This window comes from Grammomys surdaster, unplaced genomic scaffold, assembly GCF_004785775.1.
Source record: "Grammomys surdaster isolate TR1022 unplaced genomic scaffold, NIH_TR_1.0 64, whole genome shotgun sequence".
NCBI classification, from domain to species: domain Eukaryota; kingdom Metazoa; phylum Chordata; class Mammalia; order Rodentia; family Muridae; genus Grammomys; species Grammomys surdaster.
Genome location: NW_021604566.1, coordinates 4,789,744 through 4,810,914, shown reverse-complemented (window position 1 = coordinate 4,810,914; position 21,171 = coordinate 4,789,744). Strand labels below are relative to the sequence as shown.

The 21,171-nt window shown below is 39.8% G+C and overlaps 1 protein-coding gene across 1 annotated transcript in view; it reads right to left on the bottom strand.

Moving 5' to 3' along the window:
* Positions 1-1,659: 1,659 nt before the first annotated feature.
* The window catches only part of Tox (thymocyte selection associated high mobility group box), a 299,289-nt gene continuing 279,777 nt past the window's right edge, over positions 1,660-21,171 (bottom strand). The window contains exons 8-10 of the mRNA XM_028769243.1: positions 12,520-12,906; positions 4,101-4,252; positions 1,660-3,760 (exon numbers count right to left, since the gene is read on the bottom strand). Of these exons, the coding sequence (XP_028625076.1) occupies positions 3,724-3,760; positions 4,101-4,252; positions 12,520-12,906 (576 nt within the window). The 3' untranslated portion in view covers positions 1,660-3,723. The remainder of the gene's footprint in view (positions 3,761-4,100; positions 4,253-12,519; positions 12,907-21,171) is intronic.

Genomic DNA, 21,171 nt, shown 5'->3' with positions numbered 1-21,171 from the left:
TCATTTTTATATTCAAAAGGAAACACAATGCAATTTATGTGGAGGATAATTTGTGATGTTTTTTCTTTTGTTATAACAGTGCATTTGAACCTACTGTGTGCTATAGTACTCCAGTTAGGGATATGAAAATCACTCAGTTCCAAGGAGCCAGAGAGGGAGGGGAAGGTAGAGAGGGAGGTGGAGGGGGAGTGAAGAGAGGGAAAGATTTTGGCAATGATTTACATATGTAGGGGCTGAACTTATCCTACTTTTGGGTCATCCTTTGCTCCTGTTATTCATTGCCCGACAGACAGCAATACAGTTAGGGAGTTTTCTATTCTATCCTCACTTTAAAAGGAGGGTTAACAGTAGACTAAGAATGTAGTCAGTGACAATTCTACAAGCAACATTGTGAGAAAAACTACCTGTTACAGGTTTTCATGTTTTAGTAGACAGCAACTTCTCTCTAACAAAGACACTGTGATCTACCGGAATCTGTCAGGTTACTATATTCCTTACAGGGCTGGAACTTTCCAAGATGGATTCTAAGTGGAGTAATGTGTAAACCATCTGTCAGTTACTTTTTGAGTGTTTTTTTGCTTAGTGATTTGTAAAGTACCTCAGACAGCCTTAGAAATTATAAAGCTACAGCTAAAAGAGTAGCTGTCTCTAGTTGCTAAATCCATCTTCTGATGGACCATAGAAATGGCTTCTTGTGCAGGTAAGGGTGAGAACTGTCTAGGTCACATGGATCAAGCTAATGACTTTTTGAATGAGTGGGAAAACTCTTTAGCATGGAAGGAGATAGTTGGTGGCACTAATTCTTAGTTTTGCATTTTTAAGTTTTAAAAACTTCTGGGCAGTGAATCTGAGCTAGGACAGGACACATTGCTTTGGTTAATCCTGGTGTTTTGTGGACAGCTCTTGTCCCATGTAGAGGGGCTTCTTGCCTCTAACAAAGCAAATAATAATTATCACAGAAGACAACTTCCTCTTTAGCCATGTTCCTGAGCTGGATCCCTCTGAATGTCATGATCTGACTCATTTCCCATTGTAAACTCAGTCGCATGTAGACGTAATCCAGGGTTCTAGAACACTGGCCTTTGCTTCTGTTAGAGATGTAACCAAGTCCTCCCCACTGGCACAGTGTTTTCTTCCTCTGCTTAGCCAACATTCTGATTCTGCATAAACTAGTGATGATGTTTTATGTTCATTATTGAATCCTGGAATGATCTCTATCCAGGAGCCACTGCTTCTCTGGGTAACAAGTTATGTAAGTTTAGTATAAGTTATCTGTGTCTGAAGATGGCAGAATTAAAAACAACCAATTTTGGTTGGTGAGAAACACTCAAGGGGTTCTGGGAAAGAACCTCTGAAGCCGCCATAGCTGTTAATACCTGTTGTGGTCTGTCACTTCTGGACTGATGTTTATATGAGATTCCTCATTTCACTGGACATGTCCTTTCAAGTCTGAGGAATCTCAAAGTAGAATACAGTCATGTACAGTAAAAATTTCATTGATAATATATTTCATATTTGATATATTTTTTCTTTTTGCCTGCTGAGAAAAGCTACAATCTCCTGAAAAATCTCTTGTCTTATCTGGTAGGACTCTTCTCAGTTTAGACTTAACATAAGGGAAAACTATACTTTATCATAATACAATAATAAAAGACATTGTTTAATTAGCAGTGCTGGTATATTTCCAAAATACTAAACAGCCAAACAATAAACTGGGAAGTCAATCACATGAATTCTTATACAGTACCAAGACAGGAAAATTTGAGCTCTCAACCCCAGTCATTTTAATAATAACACTGGATCTGCATTATTTATTAGTTATTACATGCTGAGTGATTCAATGTTGTACAGTGTCTGAAAATCAATCCAAAGCAAGCAAGCCTTTTGTCTTTTTAATTTTGACTGGATTACATGATGTATTTGTATTTAAATTGCTAAGGTTATTTCATACATTCCACAAAACCATCATTCTCTTCATGTCCAGACAGATGAATTTACGTGACAGAAGCCTGTGGAAGGGACATTTGCTCACTCTTCCCTTCTGCTATCAAAACTATGCAAACCCCTCCTAGCAAATCTCTAGTGGGGATCCAAGATTCATGAAAAAGGAAGAGGAGAGTAGAGTAGAGGGGAGCAGACACTAGGACTCTCAGTTTCTAGCAACTGCTTCCAGTTTCCATGATTTTCCTATTTCTTTAGCTCGTCTAATTACTAGCCCTTCTTTTCTAGATTGATATCTAGAAAGATATCTAGACAAGATATCTTCATTTGATCTCTTCCCAAACCCTTGGTCAATTCTTAAATCTTTTCTGTTTGCCATGAGAAGCATGTGGCTTGAGGAATTTTGGGTGACTCAACTTGAATTTGATTTTTGGCAGATGTGTGTGTTGGGGTGTGGTGGTGACTGTTTTGGAATTGAGAAGTGAGAAACAGCTCTTCTTATCTTTTTAGGAACAGGCTGCACTGGTGTTTGCTTAGGTTTGGCAAGTGTGAGACTTCTGGGGCAATTTTCTGTTGTATTGTTCAAGAAAAGAAGACAGCTAAGTAGAATTGTTTTTCATTTATGTCAACAAAAGATATGCAAAAATACAGATTCCTTACTCTATGTTGCTACTAAATGAAAAGCAGATTTGGTTTTACTCATGTCACTGTAAAAACTAAGTAAGTATTCACACCAAGCATGGATTTTTTTTTTTTTTGCCAGCAAAAATTAAAACATCAATGAAACCTCTTTCAAATACTAACAAATTTACTTACAAACACCTATATTTATTATTTCATAAATAGGCGCAACAAGTTCCATAAAAAAAAAGAAGAAGAAGAAAACGATTAAATACAGACACGGTATGAAGAAACAGTAACACAGAGCCATAGGTAAAGATGACCACTTAGCGCTTTTGGACCTGTTTCTGCAGCTAAGATACCAGGTGAGCATTTGGCAGCTTTATACATAAAAGGACTTAAATGACATTTATTAATCGTTACACAAAAGTGATACAAAAAAGGAATTTTTTCCTGCAATACAAAATAAATGTGTTTGCGCTTCCCTCCACACTAGTTAGTTTCTTTTTGTCTGATCAATAAGACAAAGCCAATTTGTTTTTAAATTAAAATCATTTGGGAATATGTTTTCAAGTATTTTGAAAATATAGAACTATTAGTCAGTTGTTTTTAAAAATGAAGTAAAAATATGAATGTTTGCCAATTTAACCCCGCAGTGAAATCAACAAACTGGGGTGAGCCAGTTTCAAATTACAATTTAGCTACAAAAACATTCACATTTTATACTCTAGGAGAGTGTAACATAGATGCTATTTACAAACTTGCTATGACTGCTACATCAAGCCATTTAAAAAGTCTTTAGTAGTTTCATATAAACACCCATTATGAAAACCAATGGAAAACCCAGGACCATTTACCCCAGACATCTACCGTTGCTAAGGCAGTTACTAGAGCGGCAGCACTTCACAGCAAAACCAACAGAAATCAGAATGGTCCACACTTCCTTCAGGGAAGAGGAACAACGTCCATAAAAGATTAAAAAAATAATAAAGAAGCATGACTATTTCTTCCAGCGTGGGTGACCCACAAGCTCACATGGTCCTAAGTGCTTAGCAACTTGTATTTTCTAATAAAATGAAGAATTGCTTTGAATGCACAAAGCAATCCATGGTGAAAAGATTTCCCTGAATTCCTCAGTGGAAAGGAGAGGTGTTGAGATTTTCAGGTGAGGTACAGCGCTTTGTCCCTCTGCATGCCCCTGTATGGAAAGAAAACAATGTTACAAGAAAATCAGAACCACAGTGGGAGAGGGTGGCAGAAGTTGGGAGTGGTGAAGGTTGTATTATTTGCGCTAGCTCGCTCAAGGGAAAGCGCACTGGTAGTTGACCTAAATCCCTAGCAAAGAGAAACATGAAGGCATTTGTTCTTGGAAACGCTAGAAGATGATGGCTGTATTTTTTTTCTTTTTTCTTTTTCTTTTTTTTTCTTTTTGAACATTATGTTTCTGAAGCCTTTCTGGACATGAGACCCTCTCTCAAAGAACTGAGGCTCATGCTGTGAGACTCTCCACCACCAGGTGGCGATGGCCGGCTGCTTACCCACTACTGCAGTAGTCGGCACTCCAGTCCACCGGCTGTGGGGGAGGATTTCTGCACCCAGAACGCACATACTCCATCGCTTGGGTGACAACTTGTGCGGCTGTAGATGTAGGGTTGATAATAGTCTGATAGTCGGGTTGAAGAGTAAATCCCTGTGGGAAAAACAAATTTACATTTGAGAAAAGGCGGTACCTTTCATAGAAAAAAGCAGGCACATAGTTATCCATGCCTGTAAACATGGTAGGCCACCTCACTTCTGTAGGAACCAGTGGAAGGGGCTCCCTGACTTAAAGTAAAAAAGAAACACCCATCATCTCATTATTCTTAGCTTTGTTTCGTTTAACCAGGTGTCCAAAACCCTTTCATTATACCCTTGGGCAGATAAATTGGGTTGGGAAACAATTTAAAATGTAGAAAAACCAACTCAGTCTGAGTAAAGGGAGAACGACCTTAAGCCCCTCACAGTTGTTGTTTTCTATCAACCTAAAGATACATTAATAGTTAATCCCCAGAATAAGCAACAGAGCCTTCCTGAAGGATTCAGGCAGCAGGTGGCTGAGTGTTTTATTAGGCTATACCTATTCACACATTGTTACTCAAAACCCCTTTCTTCATTCAGTCACAATGGGACCATCTGCTTCTTCTTTTTCTTTATTTGTATTTCTCTATCAACTAAAAATTTCAACCAAAGAGTTTTTTTTTTTTTTTTAAATCAGTAGTTGGACTAACACAGAGACAGAAAACAACTTGCCACTGGAAAACCCAGGGAGTAAACCATGTAAAGACAGCAAATATTTTTAATTGAAAAGTCTCTTAACTGGCAAACAATATTCAGACTTCAGGAAGATTCTTTTAATTCACTAGTGGTGAAGTGTTGACTTTTAATCCCAGGAAAGCTATTAAAAATTCAAGGACAGAATCTCTGAACTATATAGCTATATCTGGTAAACAAAAAGCATCATACACAATTTATTTTTAGCTTATCAGGTGAATTCAAGAGCAGCAGAAGCAGGCTTTGCTGGAAGTGACCACGGAAAGAAACTTATTAATCTCATGGTTGTCTCTGCAGCAGATTCTAGCCATGGTTTTTAACATCCAAGAAATTAAGATTAAAAATGCACCATGCACAATTTAGATTCAAGTTGCCTTGGAGGGTGAAATATTATTGATATATTCCTTAAACTAAGCAGGATGGAAAAAGGGTTGTTTTTTAAATAAGATATTTCCTTAGACTTTTACTCATGTGTAGATGGTCCCTCACTTAGTGATTTGAAGACCACACCTGCTCTCAATCTTCCTTAACCCCCAGGTTGACTTCTAGAGATCTACTGATTTACCATTCCACTGATAAAGACTGTAGACCAGTGTCCATGTCTACTCCCACTGAAACTGCGGAGAGACAAAATTCAGGGTGATGGGCAACAAGTCACCAAAAAGTCCAGAGTTCAATAATACTAGTTGTTGACCCAACACACATTTAAAGTAATAGATTTCCGAAGTAGCAAGTGCCTTGGAGGAGTCATTTCTGGGGTGGGGGTGGGGTGGGCAGGTGGGGCTATAGCTCAGGCTGAAGGCATCTTCCTGAGGGAAGGCAGCTGTCACCAGCTTTCCAGCCCAGATGGAACCTTTCTATAGGTCTTCCTGGATTCCCAGCATGGAAGGAGCCTCACTGGCTTCAGTGAAAGATCATTTCCTCTGGTCCTGACCTACTGCCCACTTCAGTTCCTGTTACTAGGGTCCAGTGTGATAGTAAGTAGAGAGCAGAAGGAAATTCTGAGAGACCCTGTATTGGTTTCTTTCACCACTGAGCTCATCAACAGCCTGTGATCTCTGTTTGTAGTGCTTGCTGGATAGTCTCAGGGCCTAGCCTATAACAGTGGCTTGATAAATCATGCATTTTTATGAAGAAAGATACTTTGATGTTGCAGTAAATATGACCATGTAAATACCAAGAATTATCTATGTCTTTAGTGTGAAGTTCTCTGGGTTTTTTTTTTTTTTGATACAACTGACAAACTCTAACTTAAAAGCAAACAAGGACCAAACAAATAATAAGTAGAAATATCCTGAGTTAGTTTTAGGTACAGACACATGGAAAAATAATACAAACAGTGGAAATAGTTCTATAGGTTGAGTCAGAATATTAGAAAAACATTTTTTTAAAATTAATAGGTTAAAACAAAATTATGTATTGTCTACAAAGTTCCAACATGGAAAACTATGCTACCTTCAAAATCTACATTTGAATAAGTCATTTCTTTCCAAACAACCAAGGATCAAGAAAAATACATGTACAAACTAAAGTAATAGTATTTAACATTATTTTAATTACAACATAGAAATGGAAACATTCCTCAGAATCCTGTATAAAAAGACACTTAGGTCAACCCTTGAGCCGGGTACACGTCTATTATGGATGTAAATAGGAACCAACAATGATGATATAAATTTTTTTGAAACATGTTTGCTTAGCAGTCTAATTAAACGAGACTGAATATTTTGCATTTTAATGCTCAGGAGAAAAAATCACCAACTGTTTTGTAGCATGCCTGGAATTTTAAATTTTATTTTCTGGTGCCAGATTGAAATAAAAATAGGAAACATGATAAAGATTAATTTGATGTCAGAAGGGACATTTGCTCTTTAATTAGATTTCTGTAGCCCTCACTGTTTTGTTTTGCTACATAGCAAGTCTGAGAAAGCCTGTAGCACCACGAAACAGTGATCCTTAGAACCCCACGCTACTGCAAACTAATTTCATTTCCTGTCTGTCTGGAGAAGTATTTTCAACAGGCATCAATGTTTTGTCTTTATGGCTGATTTATTCATCAATCTCAATGTGATTTAAAAAAAAAAAAGAAAACCTTAAAGTTACACCCAAATCCTAAAGCAGCTGTTTATTACACAAGGAAATTGAAAATCTGTCTGTGCTTATCATACAAAGATTTTTTTTCTTAAGGTTATAAAGGAAGTTGACAGATATTAATGATTTTTTCTCTTGACCTCATTCAACAATAAAAGTGCACTGAGACACAGAAAGAAAACTGAAACAACAACAACAACAACAAAAAAGTAGGTCCAAGAATTCAATGTATAATAAGATATTCTTCAAGAATATAATGGGACTATTACTCTTGGTACATTAACAACAATTTTTTTGTTGTTGGAAAAGTTCATTTTTCAAAGGAATAATAGAATATCTAAAGTAATACTGATATGTGAGACCACTTTTAAAAAGTACAGTAGCCATTATTTTTATTTTGTCTCTCTTTTGGTACTTAGATAGGAATGTGGTCAACATATTAGGAAGCAAATAGCTTCAGGATGAAGATGGATTGGGTGATGAATCAGACGGGTCACCTGGAATCTACTGCTAAAATCTCATTCATGATGTGAACAGTGAACTCAACACGGGGCTACATCCCATCAGTGGGTACCAGCTCTTCCATTTTTCTTCAGATGGTCAACTGACAGTAGTTTCTAGTCTCTCTAATATGCAGGCTCCTTTCCCTGTCTACCTGCCCATGGCTCATATACTGTCCCTATGATTTTCATCTCCTGGAACCTGTTTTTCTGGTTACTGCTTTGTGGTGGAACATCCATACACCCTTCCTATCTTCCAGGGTTTAATGGTTGCACCCCTGGTCTCTGAGGCTTCGAGGAGGGCTATGAGAGTGCTCTCTGCCCTTCCTCCATGAACCAGTGTCTTCAGGAGTCACTGCCATAGGATTTCCACCTGTTGTCTTGTTATCATGATTGTTATCACTTCCCATGGTCCAACTCCAGGGAGCAAGGCTCTTTTTCCCTAGACTCTTAGATCACTTAAGTTTTAGAGTCCAGGCAGTACCTGGCACATATTAGGATGCACTCAACTTATTTTTTTCATATCAACTATTCTTAAGCTTCCAAGGAATTAAGACTCTACAGTCAAATCTACAATTCCTCCAAATAGTATGACATACTACTCATATAATATCTTAGAGCTTTATTATCCCATGATTATTTTACTAAGAGCTCACATGGTCAAAGCACTGTTGAAAGTGATTTTAGCCAATGCTATTTTTATTTTTCTTCATTGTGAGTTCCTGTCATTATCTTTTATTGTAATCTCTAGCTCCAACACTTGTTGAAATATGTGGTTCTTCGACTTGCCTCACCACTGTGGTGTGGAAACTCTGCTTGGCAGATGAAAAGGGAGGTGCTGAGGTTGCATTTACCCTACACAGTCATGGGTGTAGGGCTCATGGGAAGCTCTGATGCACCACTTAGGGGTGGGAGAATGCATCCTAAGAAGGGGACCCCCTGCCCAGGTGAGAAATGATGGTGCAGGGTGAGGCTGAAGCTTGTGTTCCCTAACTCCTGGATACCCAGATGCCTCTGGGAAGTGCAAGGCAGGGATGATGGGCACAAGGGCCAGGGGAAGGGGGAACTCTAGCTTTGCTTAGCAGCCAGTGTCAGGGAGTGCAGAGGGCACAGGGGCCTTCTGGGGGAGACTAAGGAGAGCTGGCTCTGTATGACGAAGGCTTTCCCCACTGCGGTTCTTGATGAGATGGTCTTTGCTTTATTTATTATTCATCATGGAAAACGGGTTCATACAACTTACTCAGGGTAGACCAGAGATAAAATACCTTCTGCAAGAAGGACTATCCAGAAATGGAAGCTTATTGGTTAAACCCTCAGGGTTGGGCCATCTTGGTACCTCATTGGCATGGAGAATTCTGTGTTACCTGACTAATGGTCATGATCTTCATGTAGGGTGCTGTGGTCATGTGTTCCAGGGCAGGAGCCAGTCGGGAGCAGATGAAACGCCTACTGGTCTCAGATATGAGAATACTGGAGTTTCTAAATAGATTCAATCTTCCCATGTTTTGTCTGGTGACATGGTTGCCCTTGCCCCACAATTCTCCTTTTTTATTTTTAAAAGAAGTGTCATTGGAGTGACTGTGGGTAGAGCAGGAGACTCTTAATCTCAGGATAGTGGGTTCATGCCCCAAGTTGAATGCCAGTTGCTGGTCTGTGTACCAGATACTATCTGTGGACATGAGCTGGGAGGGTGAATTTGATGCTCTGGAGTCAGTGTGGTACAGGTAGATGCTATGCTGCAGCGGGCCAGCGGGGCACAAGGGCTAGGAGCCAAGGTTGTTGCCATTGAGTGAGAAATGATCGACGTAGTCTCCAGCAGCTTCCAGCTGCAAAAACTTTGGGGAGAACTCTCTTCTCCAAGTGTTATCGCTCTATATGACAGATGGTCTCGGACAGTCTTTGATGAAATAACTCTTGTGTGGCTTTTATTCCTGTGGACAGGGTCTTAGATACATTTTGGGGTGGGTCAGGGTCTAAAAACAGATGTTTTCTATTGACTTGGTCTGAGATGTTAGGGATGCCTCATTTGCATGTGGAGGAGCCTCAAACACTACCCCTACATGGCTGATTCTCACAGTCCTCTCCATGGGGTGTCATGGTTATATGTCTCAGGTCAGAAACCTGGTCAGGAATACATGAAACACCTACAGTCAAGTATGAGGGTACTGGAATGTGGGCCCATGAAAGGTAGCTTGGTCCCTGGTTGAGCTAAGGCTCAAAGCCCTGAAGACCCTGAAGGGATGGTAGGTGTTTGTGTTCCCAGGAACCAGGCCCATATCACTAGCTGCAACCCTCCATAGATTTGTGGTCATCAGACACATAAGAATAACACCCCAAGCCCCTCTTCATGTAAAGGATGTATCCTATAGTCACGTAGGCTCAAGACAGATCTCCATTAATGAGGTCTAGAGGCCTAGAGGCCTGGAGGCTTAGCCAATAAGGTCTCCTTCCCAGACATTCCTCCCTGCAAAAGATATTTAATCTCAGGCTCACCCTGAGAAGTGGGGTATGGATTTACACATCCACTTTCCGCCATGATAATAAACGTCTTGAAACCATGGACTGCCTCTTTTCATCAGAGTTCACCATGGAGAGCCATGGAGAAGGCTTTTGCCTATAAAGCCACTGTCTAACCTCCCGTAGAAGGCGTCTCTTCACTCTTAGCCATGACCACCCCCATGCTCAAGCCAAGCCCAAGACTGCCACCATCAAGCCAAAAACTCCCCCTAGCCCCCTGACCAGCCAGAGCTCCACTTTTCCCCTCCCCCTCCTGACCCCAGGCCAGATCCAGCCCAAGGGACCCCCACTCCATTCTCAGCTCTTCTGAGGCAGTAGTGTCTACATGTCCAAGAGCCTGAGAACTAGATGGTCCCAGCCTCACCACAGGCAGGGAAGCCCAACACCAGCCCAGTGACAATGTGGGGTAAGCTTGGTCAACTTCCTATGTCCTGGCTCCCCAATTGGCCATGCCCTGTGGCAGAGCAGACTCGGGATCCCAACAACCTTACACCAGGATTTCTGAATCCACTCAACTTCACCAAATTTTCTGTCTAATGGCACAGTCCATGGCTTCACAGAGATATACTAACACAGCTGACTTATAGACTAAAAAATACCTTGTTTAAAACAATAAGAGTTATTCCTTTCTCCCCTATATTAAGACTTTTGTATATTGGAATAAATCTATTGCATTTGTACAAGTAGCCTTTTGTAATTCTGAAAGAGTTGAAAGCTATTCATGGTGACCTATATGTTATTCAAGGAGTTAGTATAGGAAAGAGTGGACAAATTAGGAAAAGAGTCTCCATTCTGGGTATTTCTGTCCCTCTGAATGGTGGATAAGATTGTCTCTTTGTTTTCTTTTTTTTTCCCCCTTGGGAAGAAGTAGATGAACTAGAGCATAGTGATCACCACACGCCTGGAGCCCACAGCACCTGCAAGCAGGTGTCAACCCACCCTCGTGAAAGTGACAGCTCTCAAAATGCTTATTCATCATGCACATACCATTGATCCACTAAAATAAGAAGGCGTTCAATGGTGTCCATTTCCTTGTGAGTAACATCTGATGCAAAGGGTGAAGATTCTACCCTATTAACATCTCTTGGTCATAAATTTATTTGGAGGCCTGGCTGGAGGTCAGAGACTGTTACCACCTTAGGCTTTCCTCTAGTGAGTCAGGTTCAGCAACTGGTTGTGATGTGTAGGTAAGACATTTAGCTATTAATGTATTTGGTTTAGGAACCAAGGAAGATAGTGAGTTGATGAATTCCTTTGTTTTTCATAAAATGTTTGATTTGAGAAGAAACTAAGATTTAAAAAGCATTCTAAAGTTTTCTGTTCCAAGTCTGCTAATAGTCTACAAAAAAGCTTAAGGCTGAGAGGCAGACACTAAGCATTAAGGATGATGCTTCAAAGTTCTGACTGGATCTGGATTTGAATTTCAGCTCTCACCTTGTGAGCTTATTAATCTAATCTTCAGTTTCTTCATGCATCATGCAAGACTAGCACTAGTCTTGCAAAGTTTCTAAGAATTTAAATGTAAGTACTGAGTTTGCTGTAGTCAGCTCTCAGAAACCTTGTCTATAATAACCATAGTAAAATTCTTTTTAGACTGCCTAGACATGGTTCATCCTTCTGCATCTCTCCTTCCTCTACTTTTCCTAGGGTAAGCATGCACTCTATGTACAAACAGCTAGATATGGATTTTGTAGGAAGCTGTGTTTATGTATTTTTTCCAACTCTGGGAAAAGCATAATTGAATGGCAGTGGTTAAGTTTGCTATGATTTGTAGTTTTGACCTTTGCCTATTTTCGAAAGTGAGCTTTTGGGGTATTTGCATTCCACTGAGTTTGTAGAGTATGCCTTTAATTCTCAAATTAGAAAAGAACATCAAAACCTCAAAAAGAAATCTGAAAAGAAAATTTGATTTCAAGTAAAAACTAAACAAAATTACCCAGAAACGTCTCATGTTTTCTTATTTATGCAGAGGACAAATACCCTCCCTGCTCACCAACACACACCCAACACACACTTGCATTTACCATGCTAAGGATTAGACCCAGGGTCTGTTGCATGTTGGAAAGATACTCATTCCAGGCTCTTTGTATACATTTCTAAATGAAGCACTAGTTACTGTTTGGCTCTTACTGTTTCTAGAACTCTACTAAATTTGGAATTCAATCTGATTTCATTTTGTTCCAATTATTGAACTCAAGGGTCATCCCAGTTAAGAAAGCCTCATTTCCTAATGGCATTAGAAAGAAATTACAGACTCTGTTTCAACAAGATCTATGAGATACATGGCATCTTAGCACATGTTAGCACTAAAGAAACAAACCAGAAACAAAGGGGCCACCGAAAGCAGTTATTTGAGAGGAAGTGCTATCAATGCCTGATTTTGACAACTTACCCCTTGTAAATTATATTTTCCAGATGTAAGTCTGTCAAATATTTGAGGTCTCTCTCCGTTCCAATAGATTAACCACTCCCTCTAGCCATTGCTTGATATCCGGCCCCTCCCTTCCCCAGCATGTACAGAAATGGCGTAGAGACTTACTTGCTGCATGGTGGGGGAGTGTAAGGCAGTCTGGACCTGCATGGGGAGCTGACTCCCAAGGGGCTGCTGCATGGCAAGAGGCTGATGCTGCTGCATGCTGAGATGCTGATGAAGAGGTGGGCTGATCTGGAGGGGCGGTGGTGGGGACACAGCCATGTTGGCTATAGAGACAGTCACTGGCATTTGGTTATTGGGTTTAGGTGCTATGTTTCTGGGGAGGCTCGGATGCATGGCGGTGAGCTGAGGAGTCATTCCTGGTTGTTGGTGATAGTGAGAACTTAGGTACAGAGCTGAGTGGGCCTGGCTGGGCCCATGGAACACTGACGGCTTTGAGTTGACCAGCTGGGGTGGCTGAGATGTCTTAACATCAACAGGATCATTGTAGCTCTGCAGAGGGAACAAAGAACAGCAGGCATTAGGATACAGGTTTCTGTGCATGATCCTAGTCTCAGGATGTTTGTGAATTTTCTCAAGGAATTTCAAGAGAATCAACACCCATTACTATTCTTGTGTTTCTTATATAAGGATCATTCCATGATTGTTTTACCATAACTTATACAACATAGAGTTTCTAATTCACTCTTTTACGAAATCTAAAGCAAGCCATAATGACATTTCACTCCTTTTCCTTTGCCTAAGTGCTCTGACTATTTTGGTCATCCAAGGGAAGATAGGAAGATGGAGGAGGACACCTTTATCACTGTAAGTCATCTCACTCTCAAAGTAATTCAGTTCAGCTCTCCTACTGATCATATGTTTAGTTATTTCTCCCTGTGTTGTTACAGAGCCTTGATGTTTACACAAAGAAAACAAAGCTGGTTGATAGAAATAACTATTAAGGAAGTCTAAAATACCTTCCAAACGTTATGGAAAATCATATTAATATGTCTTCAAAGAAACTTCAGAATGTATCTTGAATTTTCTTTTAAAAAGAAGTTGCTGATAAATTGTCCTCACTAATGAAGTGGATAAAAATACTCTCACTTTGATATTTTAGACTCCATCATAAATTAATATAATCTTGCTCTAAATTTTCCACACCTGATAACCTTTTAATTGACTTAAAACCCAGGCATTTCAGTGGCAGCTGAGAAGAAACAAAGACTAACCCTATGGCATCACCTTCCAGGGAAGAACCTAGATTTTCATTTCCTGAGAGAAGAGAGTAATGAACAAGGAAGGGCAGGATGGGAATCCAAGTGGAGGGGAAGGATCAATTGTGCTCTGGAGAAGAAAGCCACTTTTGCCAAGCCTGTCTTGAGGAATCATACACACTTTTACCTGTGACTTTGATGCGGCTCTTTGGTTTACCAGTTAGCTCTTCTGACCCTCACTAACAGCCCTGGATGAGTCCTCTCTCAGCAGTGTAGGGATGGTGTGTCCACTGAAGGCCTTGATGTCCCTCTTGCTTGGACAATGCTACTCTCTATCCATAGCCTTTATGGATGGGAAGTCAACATAAGCTAGCTATTATCACAGACCAGTCTGAAGCATTATGAGCAATGTAGTGCAGGCACTCTCAGGGATACAGAGAAAGTAAATGACTCACAGTAAGAGTGATCCTTGTGTGTGTGTGTGTGTGTGTGTGTGTGTGTGTGTGTTGGATTTGCTGCCTTTGCCCATTGTGGTAGGCGATTCTCAATTTCTTATTGCTGTCTTATAGGGAGGATATATATGACCCCTTAGAAAATATACCAAAATGTGCCATATGTGAAAATGTCATGATGGAATAAGGAAATAGATTATTACACAGATCCACAACAGGTCAAAATGCAGATAATGTCACAGTGAGATGCCTATCCCTGATCATTACATCTGCAATATAAGTCCTATACACAGGGCACAGGAAATATCACTGAAGAAAGGGTGGGAAGATTATGAGAGAAAAAGACAAGGACATCTGATCCAGGATAGTGCCTTCTAGACAACATGGATGCTTGAAACCATGGAAGCTCAACAGTATGGCTGCCTAAACAAGACCTGCACAATGATAACATTAATCACTATGCCAATATGAATGGATGTATGAGAATGTCATGATGAAATAAGGACAAAGGCTACTGTAGAGATCTACAACAGGTCCAAATGCAGAGAATGTCCGTTGGAGGAGCTCAAGCTAGACAGCTTCATTGTTACAGGCCAGTCTGAAGCACTGGGAGCTGAAGATGCACATACACACACACACACACACACACACAGAGGCACATGCACACACCCACATACAAACACTCATACATTCACACACACTCATACACACATATACACACACACATACACACTCACTCATATAATATATACTTACATACTCATACACTCACACTCATATACACCAAACTCATATACACATTTATATGACACTCACTCACTCATAGATACATACACACACACACTCATACATGTGAGTCACCATCCTCTGCACCTGTGCTGTTGTGCCCGATCCCCCGTCTCTATGCATTTCCCCGAGAAGACTGCTCAAGGAGAAATCCAAACTTAGGTGGTAGGCTGCCAAATGTATCTCCTTGTTCCTGTTTTGATCCTTGTTCTTGTTTTTTATTCCTGTTCTTGTTTGTGTTCCTGTTTTGTGGGGAGTATAAAAGGGAGCTATGCAGTTGAAAATATAGCATTTGGTTCTTTACCAGATGACTCCTTGTCTTTCTTTCTCTCGCCCTCAGCCCTCTGCCGATCCAAGGAACTCAGTCAGTTATGCTGGCATAGTTGACACATACACACATGAATACACTTACACACATTCATACACACACTCACATACATATACATACACTCATAAACACACACATACACACTAATATATACACATACTCATATATACATACATACACTCATACACACTCAGACACTCAGACAACATACACACCCACTCGTATACACACTCATACACTCACATACTCATACACATACACTCATACACACATACATACACTCAAACACACTCATACACTCACACAACATACACGCCCAGTTGTATACATATTCATACATTCACATACTCATACACATACACTCATACACACATACACACTCATATACTCACACACACTCATAAACTCACACAACATACACACCCACTTGTATATACACTCATACACTCACATACTCATACACATACATGAACACACTTATACACTCATATACTCACACACACTCATACACTCATACACACTCATACCCTCACAAAACATACACACCCACTCATATACACACTCATATACTCACATACTCATACACTCATACACACTCATATACTCACACACACTCATACACTCACCCCCCCCAAAAAAAACCCCATGGGAATCTGGGTTCAGGGAGGTTAACTTTTCTATTCAGAGCTGATGGAAAGGCATACCATACCCAAGGAGGTCTAACCACCCTCCATCTCCCAAGACTATTTTCATTAGTAGAATTGGAATACAAGTTTGTATTCCCTGTATTGTATAGTAACCTCAAAATGCCAAAAATTATTCATCAAATAATACTGTAAAAGGATCTGCAGACAGAAAGAGTCTATGAAATGTAGTTCCCAAGGATGTTTTCAATGACGGAAAACTTCTAATTAGATTGCTTTGCTTCTGTATTTAAGTTAATAATTTAAAGCAAAGGTCAAAAGGTTAACTGAATTTTTAACAGGGAGAGTTATAGAAAACTATATATTCATCATACACATATACATATATATATATATACAGATATTCAAATTGAGCCCTTTTAGTGTTTAGGGTTGGCCAGTTGGAACTCAATAACCTATCAGGTGGCTTGTCCCTGGGGAAACGGCACTCTCCCTTTCTCAACTCTCTTAGCAGCCATCGATGCCTAGAGCTCTCCATGAGCTTTGTGAAACTTCCCCATCTATGTTGGCAAGTTAACTAACAGAATTGCGCAGGTCTTGTTTAGGGAGCCATACTGTTGAGATCCCATGGTTTCAGCATCTGTGTTGTATCTATAGAGAAGGTATTTCTCCTCCTTCTCCTCTTCCTTCTTTTTCTCTTATTCTTGTTCTTCTCATTCTTTTTTGTGTTTGTTTGTTTTGTTTTATTTTTTAATACAAGATTTTTCTGTGTAGCTCTAGCTGTCCTGCAACTCCCTCTGTAGACCAGGCTGGCCTCCAATTCAGAGATCTGCTTCTGCTTCCTGAGTACTTGAGACTGAAGGCCTGTGCCACCACAGCCTGGCCTTTGTTCCAGCCCTCTTACAGTCTTATCACCCTTCTTCACTTGTGTATAGGGGCTATGTTGCAGATGTAGCAATCAGGGCTGGGCATGCCCAGTGACATTCTCTTACATTTGACCAGTTGTAGATCTCTGTAATTGCCTCTGTCTACTTCAAAAGTGGTTTCTTTAATGAGATGTGCAGGCTACATTTATCTGTTGGATTTAAAATACAGTTGGAATCTATGCTGATATGGGAAATGTCAGTGGAAGATTCTCCTTTAGAATCTGTGACCTTTTTAGATACAGGTAGTTGCCTATGTTTGGAGTACCAGAGGCGATTTCTTTCCCTATTGATCATACTTTAATTTCAGTTAGCTGCTGGTTACCTCTCAAACATAAGCACCATTATTGTAGCACTAGGGATGGATTGTCAGGCTGGTTGTTGTTGTTTGTAGGTATGGATCTGAACAGAGAGTTCTCAAAAGGAGAAATAAAAGTTGTGGAAATATCTTTTAAAAGTGTTCAGAATTCATAACAATCACGGAAGTACAAATTAAAACTACTTTGAGATTTCATCTTATGCCAGTCAGATGGTTAAGGTCAAGAATCTGACTGACAATGATGCTACTGAGGATGCAGGGGAAGGAGAACCCGCATCCACTGTTGGTGGGATTACAAACTGGCATAGTTCCTAAAATTCTCAAAACACTAAAATGAGATCCACCAAATGACTCAGCAATACTAACCTTTGGCATATGCCCAAAGGCCTTGACATCCTATGGCACAGATATTTGTTCAGCCATTCCCATTACATTGTCTAGGAACTGGAAACAACTTAAATGTCCTTCAACTGATGCATGAATAATATGAATGTGGCACATATGCACTGTGGATACTATTCAACTATAAAGGAGAATGAAACCATGAAATTTTCATGTGAATGGACGAGAATAGTACATGAAGTGAGGTAATCCATACCCAGACAGATAAACACTGTTTTTACAAGCATGTTTTTATTATTTGTGGCTCCTAGCTCTGAGTTTTACACCTGGGTACATGACTAGATGTGACCTGAGGGGGTGGGGACACAGAGATACCATGGTAATGAGGGTGAGGGGCTCTGAAGAGGGGAGTAATAGGACACAGGTGTTATGAAAAAAAGGAGAGAAAGATGGGGAAGACAAAAATATGGAGGGAAGGAAGGGATAGTAATACAGAGGAAGTGGGAGGAAGGAGAGAGAGAAGTACCACTAAATACGCTTGAAAAAATAGGGAAATACTATTTTATAGACTTACTTAAAAACACATGTATAATGTGTGTGTGTGTGCGCGCGCACGTGTGTGTGTGTGTGTGTGTGTGTGTATGTGTTTGTATGTGTAATGGGGAAGGTTAAAGGGGCTTATTCCATCCAGGGACATAATGCTTCCTTCTGAATCATAGACTATGCAACTAAAGTCTCAATACTAGGCATAGAAAACTTTCTTTTGAGTTGTTGATCAGAGGACTTCAAAAAAAAAAAAAAACTCTCCCCAAACAACATAGGCTACTGCCATGGTCCTCCATTCCATCTTAGAACTTGAAGGTATGAACCCATTGCTGAAGATCATACACACCTCTGGGACACAGGACTTGGGGAAGTGATCTTGAACTGACTGATGGTCCCTCCCCATGGAAGAGCTTCCACAGTAAGGGAGGGCTCTTTTCCTCATGGATAATTAAGTGAAAACCATTCTCTATAAGGCATGTATCTTCTGCACAACAAAGAATATAAAGACTAGCCAGCATCTAAAGCTGCTTTGGAATACCAGAACTGTTTACTTGCCAGGGCTACTGTGTTTTCAAACTAACTAGATTTCTAAAAACAATGTAGAGAACAATTAACGTGCAGTTTCTGACACAGAGGGAGAATTTCAGGAAGCTACTTTTTTAAAAAAAAATTCTTTCTCTCTTTACTTTGTAAACAGTTGAATTTCACAGGCTAAATAACCTGTTGGCCCATTTCTGTGTCCACCACAGATGCATGCAGCATGTATCCTCACACTAAATTACCGTTGAGTCACTTCCATATCCACTGTAGACTAAGTTCTCTTACTACATTGTGTTTTTACCAAGATGTCCTGGATAAAGAAAGAGATCTTTAAGTTTCAGGGACCTGCTTCTCTGTGACTCATGAAGCTAGAGAAGCTCAAAGAACACACGTGTGCCGAATGAATGCATGACTGGATGTCCTTGGGCAGAGCCTCATGCAGATGCTGGTGTCCATGTCGAGGTCTCTTACCTAGACATAGCCTCCAGCTTCCCAAGCACCACAGAAGGATCTCAAGGCTTGAAGCACCCCTTGCATGTCAGTTTTCTTTGTTTGTCTTTCTATTTTTAGGACAAGCTACATAGTGCCTAAAAGAGAAGGAATGCCAGCCCTGCATGCTGCCCTTCAGATACACTACCATTCAGGCTCATCATTTTTAAAAATAATTTTTAAACTTCTTGAGATGATAACATATCATTCCCCTTCCAAGCCCTTCCATACACCCCTCCTTGCTCTCTTTCACAACCATCCTCCCTTTTCTTTAATTGTGGATTCTTCAACGCATATATACAACCTGATCAGTCTGTATAATGGTACTTGTATGTCTGATTTTAGGGTTGTCGATTTGGTATTGGATAAACAATTAGTGTGCTGTTTTCTTGGAAAAACCAGCTCCACATTCCTTAGTTGCCTGGAGTTCTTTGGCTTTTTAGGCTTCTGAGCTTCCCCTTTCTACATTAGCATGTCTATTGCAGCCATCCTTGCTCAGGTTGAGTTTGGGTGGCCACAGTTCCTGACAGGTATGCTTGCAGTGTCCCACCCAGATGTGGAGAATTTGTCCCTTTATGCAAAGGTCAGTCATGTGGATGGGAGACAAGGCAGCTTTTAACTCCATTTATGACAAACTATTAATTAGACCAGTACAACTGCCATCCATTAATTACAGTGACTTGTTTTGGAGATAGGTAGAATACATTCATTTTTGATAGCAAGTAGTCATGAATTCATCACTAAATGGAAATACAAAGAAATCATAAATTTAGTATTCCTTCATTGTTCTTCCAATGAAAATGCAAAAGCGATCCAACAACTCTGCCAATCAGTTGCCCTACATATAACTACATATACCTGCCAATTAGAAATCAGAATTACTCTCTCACATGTGTTAAGTAACTTAAAATTGTTTCAACCTTCAACCTTTTCATTTTGCAGTGTTGCATGTCAATCATCTGGCAAACATGGTGTTACTAATATAAATTGAAAATCAACCAAAGATCTTGATATTTTTAGATGAGAGATGTGTTCTTTAAACTTTTTTTTTCCAGTTCTGGGGATTGGACACAAGACCTCATGCATGTTAGGGAAGGGCTCTACACACATGACGTCTGACCTGTTATTTATTGTTAGTTTCTAACTATGCTCTCTTTCCTCTTGTATTTGAACTACAGGATCTGGGTGGTATCTTTTTTAGGGAAAAGGGAAAGCTAGTAGCAGCAGAGATCTTTTGGGCCTTATGGTGGAGATTTCCTTTGATATGTGCAAGATGTACAAAGGGTATAGCACTAAATGCCTTAAGAAAGTTCTTATTAAGCAAGTTGATGACCATCCAAGAGAACTGCATTCTCATTTACTTTGTATAATGAAGACGATGCTGCAGAGTATATAAATGCCCCCATTCTGGCAATGATGTGTGCTATAAAAATGAAAGATTGCAAAAATAATTGTTATTTAAAATAGCAAAGTATAAACACAAGACATAAAACTCAGTGGAAACAATAATATAAGAGTTGCTGGACCAAATCAAATTAATAGTCCATCTAATTTGGTTCATGTTTTCAGTACTGACCAATACTTGATGCATTGAAAATTAAACAAAATTTATGCACCTCTTCTATTGTACATTGTTACTTCTGAGAAGCAAATCCTTCCTGGCCCTTGCAGGTGATTAACTTATACCCTGAAGCATGAGATTTTATTATCTTTAAATTACAATCTTGGCTCAGAGCTTCAAATTTTATGTTAACAGTCATAAAATGATCCATCCCATTTGCAAATTCACACTCACTATTTGTCTCAATAGCTCTCCACATCATGGATGCTGTAAGTTTATCTAATTCTCTAAAAAGAAAACATTTCTTCATTTCTAATCAAAGCTCCTTTAATTGAAACTGGGCTTTGAGTTTCTTTATTATTGATAATAGCATCAGAGAACTTAATTAATTTACTTAAATACCATCCTGTCCTATATGTTTTTAAAAAGAGGTATTTTTACTGTCCTTTCTAAAGTTTTGACATCTTACTTCTTAGGGGAGAAAGGAAATCTTTTTGGATGCTGCTTTAGTAAGCATCTGTAATCCCAGTACAGCTAAAGTTAAATGGGCAGAGACAGAAGAATCTGAGATGTTCACAGGACTGGATAGCCCAGCAAACCCAGCAGGAGAGTCTGTCTCCAACAAGGT